This window comes from Aricia agestis, chromosome 18, assembly GCF_905147365.1.
Source record: "Aricia agestis chromosome 18, ilAriAges1.1, whole genome shotgun sequence".
NCBI lineage: Eukaryota > Metazoa > Arthropoda > Insecta > Lepidoptera > Lycaenidae > Aricia > Aricia agestis.
In genome coordinates, this window is record NC_056423.1 from 6,553,323 (window position 1) to 6,576,813 (window position 23,491).

Sequence of the window (23,491 nt, forward strand, 5' to 3'; positions counted from 1 at the left end):
CGCGTTAAGTCCCGATTAAAAAGTTTAACTTAAAAGGTACTTTTTATTAATCAATCGTTGTGATTTTGTCGCTATTGAGAGTGGGTGTGATGTTATGTAGAGTGTATCATTGTATGGTAGAACAGCTCAACCAACCAAAGTCAATTGATTCCGACGTTTTAGACAGTTTGTCGTTAAATAGAGTGACGTTACATGGAGTTTACACTGTACTTTGAGTCCCGAGAAAGGACATAGGATCCTTTTTATCCCGGAAAAATGTACGGTTCCTGCGCGATAAACGAATTTTGGCGCATCAGAGTTGCGGGCGTCATCTAGTATTTGAATTCTCTGCCTCGATTCGATTTGTACTTTATTAACTACAATAAAATCGATATCGACTTCACGAGGTGCGCAATCGCCGGTAGCGATTATTCGCTATTGTTACTGAATTAATATTCTGTGCTCACGATCTTTACGATCTATTAGGACAGTTATTGCTGGTTTTAATATGTCTAGGTATTACTCATGACTTAGACTTTGAGTTCTAGTAATCTAGACTAGGGTGTAGAGTTAACTTTTTGTATTCCTGTGCAATAGATCAGAACAGACATTTTTGAAGTCTCCGAGAAGCCCTGTGGCCTTGTAAAGGCTCCGTGAGGCGCGAGCGATACATAAATTGATTTTACCTCTAGAAAGGACTTCAATCCCAGCATGGAGCATTTTTATACGGGCTATTTTTGTCTTGGTATCGCGGACCGCAAACCAAAATTATTTAGGGTTAAAAAGTTACGTTCTTCAAAATTGGCGATTTAAAAGTGGAAAAAATTCACAATTTGAGCGCTGAATTTTTACTATTTTGCCGATGGACGTAGATTTCAAAATGGTTTAACTTTACGCAGGCTACTGAAAAAGTCCCGGCGAGCCGCAGGTTGAGTATAGCTGACCTAAACTATAGATAAGGCATCCATTACACGCTCATGCAAGCGGCAGTCAATTTCGTCAATCATGAATTATGTTTGACTGATGGACTGACGAATGGTATTAGACGGTCACTCAATTCTCTTCAGTTATATGTCAATCAAAGCCAAAATTTTCAAAGGTACATACGTTTCTAATTTTTTTCCTATTTTGTCAGATGTGACAACACTCACTCAAAATTCGTGACTGATGGTTGCATGAAGAATAATCAAGATATCCAGATTTTCGTCAATCAACTTCATGCAATCGTCTGTCACGCTCTTACACGGTAGTTACCCATCAGTTACATGTCTGTGGTAAAACTGACAGCAAAACCTACCGTGTATTCATAGCAATCGATGTCTTAGAAATAAAGGATTCTTAATCTGTACATAAATTGAAACGGTGCATAGACATGAAAGAGAACAAAAGATATTTTTTTTTACCCCTAGATTCGAGGATAGTTTGTCTCTGTCACTATCCGGAACTCTATAAATATTGTACAAGAAGGAAGCTGGAGAGGAAACGATTAATTGTTAAAAACTTCTTGAGGCATCCCGTTCGCGTTCGATTTTTAAAACGAATATAGAACTAGCGTTTGAAATAGTTAAGCCAATTCTTAACGATGTCCTGTAAGTTTGTTAGTGTGGAACGAATTTTATATTTAACTAGGTTTTAAATAAGGGAAAATCCTTTTTAATACAGTATCCACGGAAATGCTATGCATTTTGGGCCTATCTTTGTAAAATATGAAAAATACAAGTTACTATAATGATAATAGTTGGCATTTCATTCAAATTGATTCAATAGTTAAAGCGTTAAGAGTTAAGACTTAAGAGGTAACAAATATGCACAGTCACTTTTCTTTATAAATTATAATGTTAACCTATTGTAGTAGTTTTTGCCCCTTTACGATTACAGCACTGAAAAGACTTGCATGAAGTTTGGTATGGAGACACTCTGTGATTTGAGATTTTAATACAATTTTCTTGCCTAAAATAAACGGTTACCACACAATAAACGGATTCCTGCTCTACCAAATTGCAGGTAATTTCTAGTAATTTTATAAAGCCGCCTCCGTACGCGTTACCCGCGTCAAAGTTCCTGAGATGCGCTTTGACAGACAGACAGTCGCGCGCGTAGGAAGTCGTTAGTCACGCGCTACTAAAACCACAGAATTATCACAAAATACATTCACCACAAAATAACCTCTAACGCACAGCTGCACAATCCATATTCCCGTAACACAATTTAAGGATTATGTAGGTTGTACGTATTAAAGATAATTTAGTATGAAATTATTAAATTGTCATTAGTCAGCCCAGTAGCTGCATAATGGGATGAAAGTCAAATCTAATAAAGATTTCAAAGTATTACTCGTCCTGGTTTAGCTTAAAATATTTCTTTTATAATTGAACACTTAGCTTGTGTGGCCATTAAAAATAGATTATGGGACGGGTTAAAAAATAGAGTTGGTTCAAAGGTAAGTAACTTTTTGTGGTGACTGAAACTTTTTTTGGTGAAAAAGAAGATATTGTTGACGGAGAAAGTGGCTGTGAGTTGTGACATACGGACGGACAGACAGACAGGCACGAGGAATTCATCCTGCCTAGCATACGCCACCGAGATATCTCACTCTACATGTTTTCTCGATGTTTGATGGTTTGTCTCTTCATCTCTATTGACCCTAGTATGACAAACATTTTTTCTCGCGTAAGTCTATCATCGAAATAACACATTTTTATAGAGTTTTGTCGAGATAATGTCGAGATTTTGACATTATGAGACGAGTAGTTTTTAATTATCTCGAGAGTGAGATATCTCGTTGGCGTATGCTAGGCAGGCATAAGGTTTCCGTTTTTTACCATTTCGCTTAGGAACCGTATATAGCTGTTTGTCTGTATGTTACCTCTTCACGCCCAAGCCGTTGAACCGACTGTTTGGTATGGAGATACTTTGAATCCCGAGAAAGAACATAGGATACTTTTTATCTCGGAAAAATGTACGGCGAACTTTGGAGCAACGGAGTCAACTCAAGTCTTTAAAAAAGTCACAGGATAGTCAATAATCTTACTTCAAGTGTTAAAACGGACCCAAATAACTCCGATTTGGGTCCGTTCTTTTGACCACGCTTTTATCGTGGTATATAGTCAATATCATTATTGGGGTAATTTTGTAAAAGAATACCGGAAATAAGAATAATGAATAGACGCCAACAGGTAAGTTGCCTGTCAGTACAATAAAGATTGATTACACCAATTTTGATTCAGCAATAACTTAATAAGATTCATCTCAATTTTATAAACGATGAATGTTTTGAAGTGAAAGTCTATTAGAATTTAGTGGTAATGTGCAACTTTTAGAAAGGTACTCACATTAGGGCACGTGACCTGATCTTAAATTCGTAAGACAAAGAAAGTAGTATAAAAATGGTATAATTAATTAATGTTGCAAATTTAGGGCCAACCCACACGTACCGCAACCACACGATAACCACACCACGTGGTCGGGCGTATATTTCGTATTGTAAATGAACTGCATAGCTAGCACGGGGTTTCCCAGTCGATTCTTCGGAAGAAAGTAATGGCAGTTTCTTTCCCATGTCTACATATCTTTTTCCCGAGCATGGCACCACCCATCGACTTGAGTTTCAGTGGACAAAGACAAGAAACTCATTCCATTATAGCAACGGCAATTATTTTTTTGACATTTAGTTTCTTGGTTCTTTTTTTTTATTATGGCACCTCGGCTATAAAACCATGGCCAGTGTCGAATAAATGGCGGCAAATTCAAAAAATCGACGTGTAGCAACCTTGTCTATAGCCGGAATTATAGTTTTGATCTACGAAATACGAATAATAAAAACTAAGGAACTTTATTATTCGTAGTTTGTAGATCAAAACTATAATTCCGGCTATAGACAGGGTTGCTATACATCGATTTTTTGAATTTGCCGCCATTTACTCGACACTGGCTATGGTTTTATAGCCAAGTGCCATAATAAAAATAAAAACAGAATCAAGAAACTAAATGTCAAAAGCGGATCGTCATGCTTGACTTATAGATTTTCAAAAGCGAAAGATATCGAGATACGAAAGAAACTTTTACTCCAATGTTTTTCCGGTAAAACTGTCAAAATTTAGTTTCTTTCGTTTGTCTACGTGCTTATGCTAACTATGCTGGACCATTCACACGTACCACATTTTGCAGTCGTTGTCGACCACTTGTCAAATACCGACCACATCACAACCACGGCCGACCACGTCGCAAACTCGCAACCACGTCGCAACCACATCGCAACCACATCGCAACCACAACGTTGCGTCGATGCAACGACAGTGCGCGCACACCGCCCGCGCTCTTCCCTCCCTCCGTTTCGTTGACTTTCGTACGTAAGCACATCGCAACCACTGGCGACATTGCGTTGTCGCACGTCGGCATTTTGTCGGTACCACAACGCAACTACAAAAAGCTGCAGCGACACCATTCACACGTAACCACTGCTCGACGACATTTTGTCGTTGCGATGTATTGTGGTTGTGGTACGTGTGGGTTGGCCCTAATACAGAAAATTACGCAAAAGTTGGAGTAAAGAGCTTATCCGACCAAAATCCGACATGTTGCACAATATGTTTCAAAAAGACAGAAACGTGGCCAAACGTCGAGCAAAACTTTTCGTTTGCTAAGCTCCAGCGTGAAAACATTGCAGTTATACAGGGTGTAACAAAACTAAGCGATAATACTTTAGGGCAGGGTTCCCAAACTGTGCGCCGCGGCGCCCTCGTGCGCTGTGGAAAGGCAAGAGGGGCGCCGTGAGTCGATCTTCCATCATTATCCATAACCACAAATGTTATAAAATAAAATTATAATAATAATAATAAGACAAAGCAGGCAGATGAGTAAATATTTGTTTATTATTATTTATCTGCATAACCTAACTATAATCATTAAAGGTGTTTATTTATGTTTTTTTTGTAATAGCTAGGTAAAGTAGGGCGCCGCGCCGTGACAAAATATTGACTTGTAAGTGCGCCGCAGGCTAAAAAGATTGGGAACCCCTGTTTTAGGGTGTTGACGTGTTCCTTATAGAGAGTTCACTGTGAAAGTAGCAGCGCTGAAAGACCAATTTTCTTTTCACTTTTGTATGGGCAAGCGCCCCAGCGTCACGGGTTTTCCCATACAAGTGAAAAAAAAGCTTCTATTGTAGGAGTGTCTATTAATTGTGGTGTTTTTAGGAAACTTTCGGAATCTATTTCTCAACATTTTAGTACTGAGTGATTATAAAAGAAAAAATACGTGTATTTTTATTTTTAACAAGGATCAATATATCGAAATTTGGCCGGAAGGTTTAATTGCATCCTGTATGTCCCATGTTTTGTTACACCTTGTATATCCTATTAATATCGAAAACAATGCATTGCATCGAAGGCTACAAGTACTAACTGAATATTGATACTAACGGTTATGTAATGACATCGAACCATACTTAAAGGACAGCCCTTCACAATACCAACCTTATATGCAAGGACCTTGATGACCAACTTAAGGGCCATTGCCAACAATACTCAGACCGAATAAAAAGTACAGAATGCAAAGAACAAAATGTGCTTTTTCAAAGAACAAAATTCGTAGGAGGTATAATGTTATAAAATATTCAATTTGGGCCATAGTATGGCTCGCAATAAGGATTTATCCATAATATCCATATATATAATTTTTGACGTGGGAGAGCCATGCTTCGGCATGAATGGGCCGGCTCGACCGGAGAAATACCACGTCCTCACAGAAATCCGGCGTGAAACAGCGCTTGCGCTGTGTTTCGCCGAGTGAGTGAGTTTACCGGAGGCCCAATCCCCTACCCTATTCCCTTCCCTACCCTCCCTTATTCCGTTCCCTTTCCATCCCTGCCTTCCCCTATTACCCTATTCCCTCTTAAAAGGCCGGCAACGCACCTGCAGCTCTTCTGATGCTGCGAGTGTCCATGGGCGACGGAAGTTGCTTTCCATCAGGTGACCTGTTTGCTCGTTTGCCCCCTTATTTGATTAAAAAAAAAAAAAAAAAATATCTACCTCTATAAAATAAAAATCGATTTAAACTTTGTATGTCTCGCTCATAGACTTATAATATACTGATATTTTGAGAACGGCTGAACCGATTTGGGTAATTTAGTGTTGAAATATTCCTGGAAGTCTTGGGAAGGGTTATTTTTTTGTGAAATAAGGGGGCAAACGAGCAAACGGGTCACCTGATGGAAAGCAACTTCCGTCGTCCATGGACACTCGCAGCATCAGAAGAGCTGCAGGTGCGTTGCCGGCCTTTTAAGGGGTAATAGGGGAGGGTAGGGATGGGAAGGGAAGGGAATAGGCGAGGGCAGGAAAGGGAATAGGGTAGGGGATTGGGCCTCCGGTAAACTCACTCACTCGGCGGTTTTCTGTGAGAACGTGGTATTTCTCCGGTCGAGCCGGCCCATTCGTGCCGAAGCATGGCTCTCCCACGTATGTGTTTATATTGGGAAGGAAGTGGTACAAAGTTCACTGGGTCGTCTAGTTTACTAATAATAATTCATTGACTTAAGAGACTATCTTCAAAATGTAAGAGGTAAGTACATAACAATTATAAATAATATATTTTGATTGGACGATAATATGGATGGAGTTTATACGTCACTGCAAGTGTAAATATGGCCCAAACGTTATTTCTGACTGAAGAAGGAAGTCACGTCAGGATGTGACGTGTCAGTGACAAATTACTGACAAGATCTGGGTCAGAATTTGCGAATGCTGAACACCTGTTTCACATTTTCCAGGCGCAGTTGCACCAGCCTGGATTAAGGATAACCATAGATTAAATATCGTGTTAACTCTCTCGTGTTTTGATGCAAAGCGTAATTGAGCTCGATGCGAACATATCATATCATTATCACATAATAATAAATAAATAATCGTTTAATTCAGGCAATAAACCCATAAAATATCATAATTTAAGTTAAAAATAACACCATAACTCAAGTCCTAGACTAGAAAGGTCAATGACCGCTGGTGCCACTTTAAATTATTTTGACTATAGACTACAACGATCGATAAACAGAATTTCTCGTAAATCGTGCAAGTAGATTACGTCTAGATTTGCGTTCATACGGATTTATATGGGAGTTTACACTATGCTGATAACAATACATGGCTTCCATCTTTCGAAGTGGGTCAGAGTAACGGGGTGTTTGCAAGTTCCTGTTTAGCCCACATTAAATAGATAAGGATCTACATATTTGGCTTTTGTGTTGAAATTATGTATGTGCGAAATTTCAAATTGTTTATCCATACTGTAATAATATTATAATTATTACAGTACTCGTATGGAAACGTGGTGACGACCTCCGTGGCTCAATGGTTAGAGTATGTGGCAACTCAAGCCGGGGGTCACGGGTTCGAATCCCGCCGATGGAATAAAAAGTGTTTCAATGTTCCTGGGTCATGGATGTGTATTAAATATGTGTATGATATAATAAAAATCTTAAATATATGTATAGTAAAAAAGTATTAAATATATTTCCGTTGTCTGGTACCTGTAACACAAATCCTTCAGGTACTTAGCACGGGGCCAGACTGACGTGGTGTGAAGCGTCCATAGATATTATTATATTATTATTATAATTGCAAAGGTTTGACAGTCTGCCTTTAATACTAATATTATAAACAGACAGACAGAAGAAATATGGATGCGAACCATATTATCAGTCTGTCGGTATACCGCAGAACTGATTTTTACAGCCGCGAAGCCTTTTTGTCGCAGAAATGGACATAATTTTTGCTATGCGCTTATTGCGCGGGAACTCTACATTTTCGCAGGATCCAAAGTATCCTATGTTCGTAAGTCTGTATGGCATGCATATAAGTATCTAAATATTAAAAAAACCGGCCAAGTGCGAGTTGGACTCGCTCATGAAGGGTTCCAGAAATGGACATAATTTTTGCTATGCGCTTATTGCGCGGGAACTCTACATTTTCGCAGGATCCAAAGTATCCTATGTTCGTAAGTCTGTATGGCATGCATATAAGTATCTAAATATTAAACAAACCGGCCAAGTGCGAGTTGGACTCGCTCATGAAGGGTTCCGCAGTAACAATAAGGTTTATGTTTTATGAAATTAAAAGGTTTTTGATTTATTTTATGTTTCAGTTGATTTAATGAAAGTTAATTTAAGTTTTACCATTTATGACGTATAAAAAAACTACTTGCTAGATTTCGTTCGAACAAATTTTCGTTGGTAGTTTTTATAGTAATGTACATCATATATTTTTTTTCGACTTATCATACCCCTACTTTAGAAATTAGAGGGGGGGACACATATTTTACCACTTTGGAAGAGTCTCTCTCGCAAACTATTCAGGTTAAAAAAATGATATAAGAAACCTCAATATGATTTTTAAGACCTATCCATAGATACCCCACACGCGTAACTTAGATGAAAAAAATAATTTTTTGTTTCAGTTGTACCTACGGGGACCCCTAAAATTTTTAATATTTTTTCCAATTTTGTATCAAAATCTTAATGCGGTTCACAGACTACATCTACTTACCAAGTTTCAATAGTATGGCTCTTATAGTTTCAGAGAAAAGTGACTGTGACATACGGACGGACGGACGGACGGACAGACAGACAGACAGACATGACGAATCTATAAGGGTTCCGTTTTTTGCCATTTGGCTACGGAACCCTAAAAACTACAAATATTTTTTCTTAAAATACAAAATTCTTAGACTCGTTTAAAATTCAGATGCTGTACAATATTAAGGTTTTATTGTTAAGATCCTGCCGATTTCCCGACAGATTGCGTATCGGCAGAATACTAAACACCAATACAATGGCTTGTTTTCGGCACAGGAACTGTTTGATGACATTATTTTTGCATTTCTCGCAATCATTTTGAAAGGGATGAAGCCCGCAACTCCGTTGGGCGAAAATTTGTTTATTGCGCGGGAAACATTTTTCCGGGATAAAAGTATCCATTGTCCTTTCCCGGGCCCCAAACCATATTTCAGAAAAATCGATTCAACGGTATTAGGCTTGAAGAGGGAACACACAGACAGACACACATTCGCATTTATAATATTAGTGGCTAAGGTGAGAGCTAAAGCTGCTTTGGAGAGCTAAGGCTGCTTCGGAGAGCTACAGCTGCTTCGGAGAGCCAAGGCTGCAATGAAGACTGTCGGAGAACTAAGGCTAATTCGAGAATCAAAGGCTACTTTTAGGACTAAAGGTCGCTTGGAATAGCTAAGGGTGCAATGGAGAGCTAAGGCTGCAACGGCTAGCTAAGACTACTTCTAGGACTAAAGGTTGCTTCGGAGTGTTAAGGCTGCTTTGTAGAGCCAGCCTTAGCTCTGAATTGCAGCCATTAGCTATCCGTTGCAGCCTACGCTCTGCAATGCAGCCTTAGCTCTCCGAAGCAACCTTAGCCCTTAGAAACAACCTTTGGTCTTCGAAGCAGCCTTACCTCTCCGAAGCAACCTTTAGTCTTAGCTCTCCGTCATACGGAGATAATACTCCCCCCAAAATTTTAAGTCTCTACGATCAGAGGTTAAGGCTGTACGGTGATTCCATTTTGATGTCTTTCAGGACAAAGCCTTTTGTATAGATAGTAATATTATCCGTATTTAATTTAATATCGATAATCGACATTAATTTGCATCGAAGGACCTTCAATGGACGTTCCCAGAAGTAAGATGCGATCAATTTCCTTTAATTAAGACGATCACAAGCCAATTGAGAACTCGCGAATGTAAAATATTACCATTTACCACACATCTGTCATCAGAGTTCACAGGTAAATTAAGCTAGACTACTTAAAACAGAACAAAAGTTATTCTCTAAATCTCTACGTTACATTTTAAAAAGAAAATTCAGTATCAAATTAGCTGAGGATTTAAAGTTCAGCGACATACAAAAAAGTTCGAAAACACAATATATCTCTCTCTATTTGCTATACATTATAAAATTATAGTGTGTTGGAAATAGTCGCATATAATGCGGTAGAGACACTAACGACGTTGTTGAGAAATTATTATTTTGTTCCGACACGGCCTCAAATTAATGGCCGATACGGTTTATAAAAACTTACACCTGTAAATTTCTTGTTATTAGGTGTGTTATAAATTAGAATTTTACGTTTTAATGGTGTGCCTATTTTATTATACCCATAGAAATGTTATAAAAGCGAAATATCAAATATAGTCTCTATCTGTTTGACGGTCTGTCTTTCTGAGTACCTAATAGTAAGAGGCAGTTTATATAGCTTAAAAATGTTTTTTTTTTCCACGGGGGAGAATCCTCATGGATTCCTTATGGGCCGGCCCATAAGGATATGTTTGACTTTACTGTGGTGTTACCCAGTAACCTACGGACTAAGCTCCCTCCTGGGCCATGGTTACAACCTGCTGCTGTCAAATAGCAGCACAATTTTACCCTTTGTAATTTACATAATATCCATCATTCGTATATTTTCCTTATTATTATGACATATTAATGTAACTAGAGATCGCCCAATGGTCGAAATTCGACCTTAGTTTCAACAACATTAGGACTAAAAATATTGACTTCATCATATTTTTTTCAACTCTTGTCTCTGGGACTCAGCTGATCTCAGACTGGCCGTGTAAGCATTGCCTAATAGTATCTAAGATTCAATAAAAAAAAACTATAATCTATTTTCAATTTGTCACCTTGTTGTCAACAGACTTCAACCATAAATAAAAGAGTATAAATTCGTATGTATAGGCTTGTCACTCAAAAATCTGTCATTTTTCCTAGTGTGTGTGTTGTTGTGTGTGTAATGTTTTATTTGTTAATTTTTTTTATGATAAAAGCATAATTTCAAAATAATATTAGCTCGATGCACTCCTTCACCATATATACTATAACTGTGCAAATTTTCATTTACCTACGTTTCCCCGTTTTTCGTCAAAAGGGACACAAAGTTTTTGGCTCACGTATTATATATATAGATATATATAATACTAGCTGTTGCCCGCGACTTCGTCCGCGTCAGCAAAATCGGATAAAATCATCGGTTATGCCTTACTACATCAGCTATGTGCCAAAAAAAGTCCCGTCTAAATCGCTCCAGCCATTTCAGAGATAAGCCGGAACAAATAGACAGACAGACAGACAGACAGACATACAGACAAAAATTGTATAAAATGTTGTTTTGGTGTATGTACCCTATATACATTCATATGTATCTAGTAAAAAACGGTTCTTTCAATATTAGAAACAGACACTCCAATTTTATGTATAGAAGATGTATAGATGTATAGATATATACATTTATTTTTTTTCCTTAAAAAAAAATTGTGACAGCTTAAAAATGCTAGAAGTTTGCGGACCACTTTTAGTTGTGTTACATATTTTATGGTTAGTGGAATATAGAAAAAAGTAGCGTGTAATTATTAAGTACTGCACAAAATATTACAGCAAATTACAAAAGAAAACTTACAGACCATGCTTTTAATTAGCGAATATCAAAGACTTTTGTTTTCATTTATTGTCTGTCATTAGACTATTTCAATAGTTAGACTATTTCAATTGCAAGGCGTCTTTTTAGGTGTTCAGGTGAAGTCGATACGAAGTATAGACATTTTATAAAATGACTAATAAATCATATTACTTGTAAGTTCTTTAAAATTAGTAATTATTTCAATTAAATAGTTTTAAATACTTAAATATTTAATTAAAACATTTTTAGAACTCAGTATTATAATTTTTTTTGTAAAGAATTTGACTAAAATTGTCGTAATAAAATACTATCTTCCTAGCCACAACATGTTGTGTGTAAATATATATAAAAATAAGTCGGGTTTTCGTTCCTGACGCTATAACTCTAGAACGCACGAACCGATTTCCACGGTTTTGCATTCGTTGGAAAGGTCTCGGGCTCCGTGAGGTCTATAGAAAAAAAACTGAAAAAACTTCTTGAGAAAAGCAGGAAAACAGGAAAAATCATTTTATGGCAAAACAACGTTTGCTGGGAGTCGGGACAGCTAGTAGAGAATAAATACAGGAACCGAATATTTTGATAAAGTAGCCTATCTCCTTCCCCATCATCTAGTCTCTAACATTCTGATTATTATTCACCCACCTATTCCAGGAAACCACCCAAAGAGCAAACCTATTATCGCAACTTCGCCAAGATCCTAACCATGATCGGTCTCGGGGACCAAAGGTGGTGGGGTTTCCATGCTCCTCGTTGGGGGTTACCCTGGGTTGTCTACTACCCGGTCGTGGTGACCAGGACCATAGCTAACCACATACCGTATGTACCGTTCCTGAGTCAGCTACTGCAGCTGTACTTGATATATGACGACATGTCGTCAAGTGCTTTGGGCTCCACTCTGACTATGATACCGATTTCGTTTGTGGTTTTTGTAAGTATTGTTGGATTTTGTAGATGCGGCAAAATTTGGTCGCTGTTAAGCACTTGTGTATTGACCTACATTTTTTTAATGCAGCCGTGTTGCGGTCGTGTATCACGCGTTTCCCGTAGTCCCACCTTCAGGAGCAGGAACACCGTTGGGGTTTTAGTGGGTAGTCCCGGGTGCGTCTTCCGTCCACCCCGGGCAGTCCCACATACCTCGGTGGTCCTCCTTAGGTCCCGGGGATGCGTAAAGGCATTCCCCTGGGGAATGGGGAATGTCAGGGGACACCCGAATGGAAGGAAGTTATTTCTTATGTTCAAAAAACCTGTACTTATACATATACACTCAAAAAATTATTAAAAAAACGCCATCTATTGACGCCCAGGAATACTAACAACGCGTCGCTGTTTATTTTTTTAAAAACGCCATCTAGTTGTCGCACAGAAATACTTACTATCAACGCCTTCTGCCCCTAACATGCAGGTACTAATAAAAAGTGTCGAGGTCAAATCAAGGTCAAATACCGCTCTGTCTAGCCTTCAGATTTACGCCGAACGCGCGATAAGGAACTTCGTTCCAAAAATGATTCTATGTTCCTATAATTTACGATCATTCCAGATCATTGTCGCATCATCACAGAGGAAAGCATATATGGTGCTGATGAAGCAATTTTTAGGTAGTATCCACTTGAACAACTTCAGAAATGATCATGAGCATATTGATGAAGTAAGTATCATCAAAATAAAATAAAGTAGAGAAAACCACTCAGTACGTAAAAAAATAATTTTGATATATAATCTTAGATAGGTACTTAATGTTATAAAGCGGAAGAGTTCGTTTGTTTGTTTGAACGCGCTAATCTCAGGAACTACTGGTCCGATTTGAAAAATTCTTTCGGTGTCAGATAGCCAATTTATCGAGGAAGGCTATAGGTTATATTTTATCACGCTAAGACTAATAGGAGTGAAGAAATAGACAAAATATGGAAAAAACGGGGTAAATTATTTGAAAGGGCTTATCTCACGAACTACTGGAGCAATGTTATTTGGCACAGATAAGAAGTAGACTACGTGAAGGATCATAGGCTATTTTTTGTGGACTAATTTGTCTGTGAAATAATATATTATCATTTGCGCGGGCGAAGCCGTGCGGAACGTCTAGTAAACAAATAAAGTTGTTAAAAGTCAAATAGGCAGTTTAAAATTAAACATGATTAGAAGTTTTCGGTCAAACATATTATATTTTTTTATACGTGTTGCAATAATAATAAACATTTTAACTGTTTTGGACTTCAAGATCTGTATCTAAAATCATGTATAAATAAATTGATAGGAAATACCTGGAAATATAATTAACTGATCAAAGATAAAACTAAATAATTGCTTTAAAACGCTTTACCGAAGAATTTTCTTCTTTCAGATACTGATAAAGGTGGAGAAATATATCCGATATACGTCGTACGGACTCGTCGTTTTAACAAATCTTATATCTGTCAACTGGATCGTTATCCCTACGTTGTTCAACATAAGAAACATAGATAGCATTATAAATAGAACCAGCGAATTTCAATCTATCGTATATTTTTATATGCCGTTCGACTATTTACATGACTTCAGGAATTGGGTTATACTACATGCTATTAATACATTCATGACAATACTCGCTAATAGTATGATAAATTTCTTCAAAATACTCACATACATGTTCATTTTCCACTGGATCGGACACATAAATATATTGAAATATAGAGTTCAGAAGTTTACTGTTTCCGAAAATTGTGGACAGAAGTTGGTCGATATAATCAAATATCACATGTTTATAAGACGGTATGCTTTAAACATCATCATCAAATTAATAATTATGTATTAAGTATAAAAGATTCTAAATAATATGATAAGCAAACATCAGCCAACAAAATAGTAGAAAAGTAACTTATAGGTAGTTTGATTTAACTGTAAGCGGAACAAACATTTTTTCTATGAAGGAAAAGTTCAAATTTATACACGTCATATCTTTCACGTCATCGTTCATGGATGAATTTTGACTACGCGCCGATCTCCACTAAATATAATTTTAATTTAAAATGCTAGTTTATACATAGAAACTTTACACGAACATTATTCTTACAGAGTGTTTTCAGATATAGAGGAATCTTTTGGTATCCTTGTGACGGTGACGTACCTGCATAATCTACTTGGAGATAGTCTACTACTCTACAATTTTATGTTTGGTGTAAGTTCCTGTTTTTTTTCAATAATGTGACTAGACGCTTAATAAAATAGCTACATTTTACAAAAGTTGTTATTGAAATATATTATCAAGACACTTTTTATTTTGGCACAAACTTAATATACCGTTTCGCTGAATCATAATAAAAAATACAGTTAATAAATATTTTATTTTTGCAGCAAAAAGAGAATTTTCTCGCTTTTGGTCCAATGGTAGTTTTGTATATAGGAGACCTCGTACTTCTGTCGTTTGTTCTAGAAGAAGTAAGACGCCAGGTAGTATTCAAGTATTATATTATAATATTAAAATATAAAATATTAAAAGAAAGATTGTAACAAAAGAAAGAGATAAATGATAATAGTTTAGTGTTTCATGTGTCCCTTACATAGAGTTACACTGAAAAGAAACTTTCTTTTAAATGTTTGTAGTATCAAGTATGGGCAGATTCTGACGTTGGTGCATTTTATTATCAGCGCTTCTACGCTCACAGTGAATTCTGTGACACATAGTGGAACGCGGGGTATGCCGTATGCCCCGCGTTCCACTTGACGTTAAAGACGATCAAAACCGCTCAAAATAGGAGGCATTTTGAGCGTTTTGATCAAGTGGAACGCGGGGATTACACACCAGTATAATCACTTGTTTTATTATAACTTATAAGTTACCTGTTACTTTTTTCAGACAATCTATCTCTCAGACATTGTGTACGATATGCCGTGGCAAAATATGTGTCTCCAAGACCAGAAAACCTACTTAATTTTCCTCGGCCGAGTTCTGGAACCGTTTGAGTTTATATCCGCCTGTGGCCTGAGGACCGGCGTACGACCAATGGTGTCTGTAAGTAATTTCATTAAATTACTAGGCGTGCTGTTAAATATTTAGTGGACTGATTTTTTTATATAATTAGGGGGCAAACGAGCAAACGGGTCATCTGATGGACAGCAACTATCGTTGCCCATGGACACTCGCAACATCAGAAGACTTACAGGTGCGTTGCTGGCCTTTTAAGAGGGAATACGCTCTCTTTTTGAAGGTTTACATGTCCGGAACGTATTAATATAGGTACGTATTAGTCCGAAAATACTGCTGGCGACAGATCATTACAGAGTTTTACTGGGCGTGACAGAAAGTTACGCGAAAAACGCACGGTGGAAGACTGTCACTCTAATGAGTGGTGGTGACTGGTGATGAGGATGGTACATATTCAAATATATGTACCATCCTCATCACCACCACTCTTTCTATTTAAACTGAGGTTAAATAGAAGTCTTTGATTTGACCCGGCGAGTTGTTAAATACTCTGTCCATAGGTCCATACTCCATTGATTGTATTTTTTTTTGCAGATTATCAAGTCGACTTTTTCGTACTACATCATGTTAAAATCGAGCATGAGAGGAGATTAAATTATTAGGTTTGTTATAGATGTAGTTTATTCGTCTAAATCAGTCTAAGTCGAAGCTATATTAAATTTAAGAAGATTATTATCTAATATACAAACATAAGTCGGGTTTTCCTTCCTCGGGTTTTGCATTCGTTGGAAAGGTCTCGGGCTCCGTGAGGTCTATAGAAAAAAAAATCAGAAAAAACTTCAAGAGAAAAGCAGGAAAACAGGGAATATCAATTTATGGCAAAACAACGTTTGCCGGGACAGCTAGTCTTATTATATTTATTGCCACTATTACTTTGTATAGGTACTAAAAAACATAAAAATATATATTTTTAAAATATGAATAAAAAATATTTTGTTCCGATTAACCGTGGCTTGAGGATGCAGTAATACAAAATTGAATGCTTTTAAATTGTTTCTCTGTTATATCTATACATTTTATCGTCGTGTCTCGTCTTGTTTCGGTAAAACCTTACTTAAACAAAAATAATATTAATAAAATTAGTATTTCTTTAATCTATTCCAAACCTTCATTCTCGCCTCAAGGCCTAAAGACCTTTCTAGGGTTCCGTTGCCAAATGGCAAAAAACGGAACCCTTATAGATTCGTCATGTATGTCTGTATATCCGTATGTCACAGCTACTTTTCTCTGAAACTATAGAAGCTATACCTACTATTGAAACTTAGTAAGTAGATGTAGTCTGTGAACCGCATTAAGATTTTGATACAAAAAAGGAAATAACTTAGTTTGTTCGTAAAAAAGGAGAATTAATAATCGACACTAAATAAGGGGGCAAGGCTCACTAACGACATGACAGCATTTACAGGAGGTGGGGGGGTTTGGGGGGGCGCAGCCCAAAAGTGAATGTTTAGTTTATGTTAGAATAAAATATTCACTTTTAATCAATTACTTAGTTTGTTCCTCCTAGAAAGGAGAATTAAAATTCAACACTAAATAAGGGCCGGGGGCAAGGTCAACACTAATATCGCGACAGCATTTACAGGAGGTGGGGGGTTTGGGCTATAAGGATTCAAGAGTTCTGTACAGCACCTTTGGAACCAGGGTATACACTGGTGCAAAATGTTACTTTTTGGAAGCGTATGCGCTCATAATCCTTCAGAAAAAGTTAAAATCACTAGATGTTTCCATATAAATTTCAAGGAGTCCTCTCGATTCCTCATTGATTGCATGATCAGATCACCACTCTGGTGACCATGGTACCAAATCACGGCTGTATCCTATACAACAACAAAAGAATTTTGAAAATCGGTCCACAAACGGCGGAGATATCTGCGAACAAACATAATAAAAAAAAAAGAACATATATATACGGTCGAATTGAGTAACCTTCTCCTTTTTGGAAGTCGGTTAAAAATATTAAAAGTTTAGGGGTAGTTATAGCTACAACTGAAAAAAAATTCATCTAACCTATGCGTGTTGAGTATTTATGGATAGGTCTTCAAAAATCATATTGAGATTTCTAATATAATTTTTTTCTAACCTGAATAGTTTGCGAGAGAGACTCTTCCAAAGTGGTAAAATGTGTCCCCCCTCCCCATCTAACTTCTAAAGTAGTCATGATAAGTCTAAAAAAATATGCTGTACGTTACTATAAAAACTACCAAAGAAAATTGGTTTGAACGAGATCTAGCAAGTAGTTTTTTTATACATCATAAATGGTAAACCTTAATACAGCTTTCATTAAATCAACTGAAATATAAAAATATATCAAAAACCTTTTAATTTCATTAAAATTAACCTTATTGCTGCTGCCGAACCCTTCATGGGCGAGTCTAACTTGCACTGGGCCGATTTTTTAACATGTGAAAATGGTAAGTATGCAAATCCCCGCCATATATCCCCATGACCCTGCGTGTGGAATTCTTTGGATGTGGGATCTAGTCACACGAACCACATGGTGCTCCACTACTCGCTGAGGCAAATTTCCGTGCACGATCAACCCAAAAAGCCTTAAGACCTAGAGACCTAGGTCCTAGAAGGCGAGACCAAAGTGTTCTTTCCAGACGTTCCCAGGTCTGAGTGTGTCAAGGTGGCCTAGTCCCGTATCCACTCGACAGTCGTTACTGTGATTGTCATCGATAAGTGTCCCACGGTAGGGATGGGTACATGACGATATCGATACTATTTAGTTTAGTAAATGTTTTCTGATTTAAATATAGTTTTTCTTTAAATTATGAATATAGTAGTGCGAGATAGAGATGGGAATATGAAGATACTTTAAGTTTGATCAGTGTAAAAATGTATTCTTTGATTTAACTACTTTTTATTTAGGTTAGCGTTCTTTTAGGTGGTTTATGAAATTATGCCATATTCAGGTCAATATACATGTATATTCACCGACAGGACACATACAATATTACACACATACACATAACCTTTATGAAATTGACTTTGACCAATTATTCTATTTAGTGAAATTATTTTGTATCAATCGTAAATAATTAGCTTGGAACTTACTTAGCGTAATCGAAACGGCTGAACCAATTTGTTTAAGTATTTCAATTTCTGTTCCTTTTACAAGTTAATAACTACGTACGTTCTAATTATTATGTAATCTATTTTGTAGGCTTCGGTTAATCCTAATGGAATGAAAAGGATACGGAAACATCAACCTGGTATCAGTATTGAGTCCATTACCAGCTTACACTTATTCAAATTAACCCGTGATTAGAATGACAAATTAGAACAAGTTTAATTAATGAATAAATTGTGGGGCATAAGAATTAGAAACAAGATATATACATATCGACAAAGTTGCCGGTCAACTAGGTATACAAGTGCCGCCATTGGCGAGGACGCGACTCTCCCAGCCCTCTGCAGGGCCTTGGTTGAGAGCGAGGAAAAGTGGGATGCGGTTGAGACATCCGCTCATAGCGTCATTTCGACCAAAGAGGAGGCCGAGCGCACGAGGCAGCGAGAGGCGCACGACCACCGGAGCAGAAGGCCAAGACGAAGACGTCGTAATAGACACGACATTCCGCCTTAGCCAGGGAGGTTGAAGTGACGGTATGTAGATGCCGCCACCCACTGCACCGAGTTCCCGGGACGGTCGCGATGTGCACTGTGTTCCTGCGTATCGCGATACCAAGAAGAACGGCTTAAGCAAGCCTGGGGGGCTTTGGGGCTGTTCGGCATAAAGGGTCTTCAAAGAACCCCAATTACAGCGTGGGCCTGCTTTATCATAGGCTCTCGCGTCTCCTTCCAGCGCGGAAGCAGGAACACGGTCGGGTTTACTTTACGTGGGTAGAGCTACGCGGCGGCCACTTACTATCTCATCGGCCGTAGCGCGTCCCACATACCCCGGTAGTCTCTCCCCAACGCTGCCGGGGATGCAATAATGCATTGGCATATTTGCGCTGTAACTTGCAAAAACAACATGAGTACTGGTTTGACAGGATTATATTTCGATACTTATACCCATTATGTATCTAAGTAAGTATATTTAGCATTGCCTATTTAATTTAAATTTCCTACTGAATCCATAGGTATAATAATATATAATATAATATCTATGGACGCTTCACACCACGTCAGTCTGGCCCCGTGCTAAGTACCTACAGGACTTGTGTTACAGGTACCAGATAACGGAAATATATTTAATACTTTTATACTATACATATATTTAAGATTTTTATTATATCATACACATATTTAATACACATCCAGACCCGGGAACATTGAAAACTTTTTGTTCCGTGGGCGGGATTCGAACCCGCGACCCCCGGCTTGAGCTACCAACGCGCTCACCACTGAGCCACAGAGGTCGAGGTACTTAGTAATTAACAAGTTAATTAATAATTTTGGACGCTGACTAAAAGAAACACCTAGTAAAAGGCTGAAATTCTTATTCCACGAACCCTTAGAGCTTCTACCCCCTTAATTGGCTAAGCCTTTAAATAACGTCTAAGTTCGACTTCTGATCTGGGTGGAACACTTGAAATTCAAATTATGCTGACACAACTTTATGGTATACTAAAATAATGTACAGAAAATTGAATAGATTTTCAGGAGGTGATCAAAAATATAATTTAATATAAAAAAACGACTTCAAACAGTATTTCCATATCATCGGACTACCTATAAGGTATCCTCTTTCCAACAAAAAAATAATCATCAAAATCGGTTCACAAACAGCGAAGTTATCCGCAAACAAACATAAAACATAATAATATATTATACGGTCGGATTTAAAAACTACCTCCTTTTTTGAAGTCGGTTAATAATATTTGTGTTACCAATAATAAATTATGATTGAAAGCGACATCGAAAGCGGAAGCAAAACGGTTGTTCCTAATGCGTCTCAAACGTATGATGTACAGTTACATTAAACCTTAATCCAAAACTGATTATGATTATGGAACTGATCAAGGAAGCTATCGATCAATTAAAATAATAATATGTGGTTCGATTCGACTAATGACCAGCGGGGCTAAAATGGTCGCTTTGGAGAATCATATATTCATATATTTATACGTGGGAGAGCCATGCTTCGGCGCGAATGGGCCGGCTCGACCGGATAAATACCACGTTCTCACAGAAAACCGGCGTGAAACAGCGCTTGCGCTGTGTTTCGCCGAGTGAGTCAGTTTACCGGAGGCCCAATCCCCTAACCCCTACCCTATTCCCTTCCCTACCCTCAACTATTCCCTTCCCTTCCCTACCCTCCCCTATTACCCTATTCCCTCTTAAAAGGCCGGCAACGCACATGCAGCTCTTCTGATGCTGCGAGTGTCCATGGGCGACGGAGGTTGCTTTCCGTCAGGTGACCACTTTGCGTGCAATTCATATAGTGATTCGCTTCGATTAATGATTGGTCTCCGCGCGCGAGCGCCGCTCGCTGGACCAATCATTAATCTAAGTGAATCACTATATGAATTGCACGCAAAGTGGAGTTTAAAAATTAATCATATTATGATTAATTATATGATTCTCCAAAGCGACCATTTTAGCCCCGCAGATTTTGTCAGGACTCAGGACTCAGGAGTTTATCTTTTCAATAGCGTTGATGATTATAGGTCTACCAGAATCTGATGGCAAATTGAGATGGCAGATTTTCAAAAAATATCCTTGATCATTGGATAAATTTTTATATTTGCATGTTTCACACAGAATAAGCCGCTATAAGGACAAAAAGGATCGAAATGTTTTATTCCAACTACCCCGGCATTGCTAGAGTCAATTTCTTTTCTCACTTTTTGCCATCAGATCCTGGCAGACCTATAGTAAGTTACGTTAATATTTTCCAATGAAAAGATTTTAAGAAGAGTTTAACAATTACCTAGTATATACTCCTTTTTATGTGCCTTTAAAACTTATCTTATATCATCATCATCATCTTTCTCAAATTGAAACGTCTCAAGTTTTACATTCTTTTGCCCAGTTTTGTAGCAATTATTGATGGTATTCCCTGGTATTACCCATTACCGATAGTTGTCTACCCATACGCCATCTAGTTACTGAAATGGAAACTGTTTGACAATCAAATTAAAAATATAGGAAAATCCCTCATTGAAAATGGATTATAGTTTTTTTTTATTGAATCTAATACTTACTATTAGACAATGCTTACACGGCTATTCTGAGATCAGCTTAGTCCCAGAGACAGGAGTTGAAAAAAAAATGATAAAGTCAATATTTTTTACAAAATATTGGTAGTAGTCCTAAATATGTCGTTGAAACTAAGGTCGAATTTCCACTATAGGGCGATCTCTAGTTTAATTTAAATACATATAATTTTTTACTCTATTCCTAATCCCTACCCCCCTTACTAATAAACGTTGTAAGTATAACCTTTGAAACAGTGTTTAGTTCCATTCACACAAGTGACATTTTTAATTGGATTGAAGAAGACAAAACACTGTATAACTATTCAAAGCTTATACAGCGTTTATTAGTAAGGGGGTATATATATATAATGTGTCATGACACCAGTGTTCGAGACTTTAACGTTATGCTCATATAAAAATATTTATAAAGTTTAGAAATTCGACAATATGTTAAAAAGTTTAATGATTTGAGAATATCAGTAACATTAATTTCTTAAACGACCTATTTTTCTTTTTCTTAACGACATCGTACTGTAAGGGTGTCACTTTAATCCATAGGTTTTAACTGAATTTAGTATTACTATCTCTTGGTATTTTTGGAAACTAATACTCAAACTAAAATGTGTTTTATATGCAATATAACAGATTGTCTCTCTTAGAAATTGCATTTAAGTACTTCAGTTATCTATTTTTTTATAAAGTTGAGGGCAAACGAGCAAACGTCACTTAATTGAGAGCAACTATCGTCGCCATGTCTCTTCAATCTTGGTTCTTAGGTTGGGTAGCGCCAGAGGCGTGGTTAAAGTTAAAGTTATGTTTATAGTTAAATATGACGTCCTTTAGCTTTAACTTTAACCTTAACTTTAACCGGAGAAATTCACAGATGTCTGTTGCGTTAAATTTTTTTATTGAGGCTACAGGTAACGGGATTGAGAATATAAAAAATTGAATTATCCGTAAAAATCGACAGGAAAAATATAACACTGTAAAACATAGTAAATTTTCAGATATACGTATGAGCGGAGGTTAAATATGGCATCCTTGGACGCCATATTTAACTTTAACCAAAGATTTGACATTTTGCACTGTAGTTATAGTTAAAATTAAAGTTACCTTAATCAAGTATACAAAATCTTAAAAAAACATCGATATCTCCACAACACTAATCTCCCGGTTACGCATTAAAATCGTTATTCAATTGTGTATTGTGGCCCAATGAGTGAGGAGTGACCTGCGCCGCCGAGGTTACACTCATCAAACTATTATTTACCCCTCCGTCTTAGATAAGTGACGCTAATCGTGGATTGACGAATATACCGACTCCATCATCAGTGGGGTGAGCCAAGATTTTTTTTTCTCGCTTCGTTATAGAATCGCCAACCAAAATGTATGGAATTGACATAAGCGTTCGTTAATATGACGTTGACGTTCGACTCGTCTTATGTCAATTCCGTACATTTTGGTTGGCGAGTCTATAACGAAGCGATAAAGAAAAGATCTTGGCTCACCCCCCGTATCCTCATTGTCATCACCATAATCATCATCATCTTCAGCATCATCATCGTCATCGTGTCGTCGTCATCATCATGATCGTCTGGTGTAGCAGAGGGCTAAGTTTTGTATGCTCTTGTGTACTCCATCATATGATACATCATACATCTCAGTAGGAGTATTTCCGGACCTATACGACCTGCAAACCTTCAAGAAGAGAGCGTATTCCTTCTTAAAAGGCCGGCAACGCGCCTGCAGCTCTTCTGATGTCGCGAGTGTCCATGGGCGACGGTAGTTGCTTACCATCAGGTGACGCGTTTGCTCGTTTGCCCCGTTATTTTAAAAAAAATCTGAACTTAGCTTTAATAAAACTGGTTAATTCAATAGGATAACTTTCCATTTTACAGCTTAATATTTTTCATATTATACAGTATCTTCAGCAAGTCTAGAAAAGTTCTAGAAAATAAAAT

At 37.4% G+C, this 23,491-nt stretch overlaps 1 protein-coding gene across 1 annotated transcript; it reads left to right on the top strand.

The window, feature by feature from the left end:
* Positions 1–12,129: 12,129 nt before the first annotated feature.
* On the top strand, positions 12,130–15,978 carry LOC121736189. The gene is made up of 7 exons (XM_042127277.1): positions 12,130–12,354; positions 12,964–13,071; positions 13,765–14,171; positions 14,475–14,577; positions 14,754–14,849; positions 15,256–15,411; positions 15,919–15,978. Exons 1-7 carry the CDS (start codon positions 12,130–12,132, stop codon positions 15,976–15,978), a joined length of 1,155 nt encoding a protein of 384 aa, XP_041983211.1.
* The last annotated feature ends 7,513 nt before the right edge of the window (positions 15,979–23,491 follow it).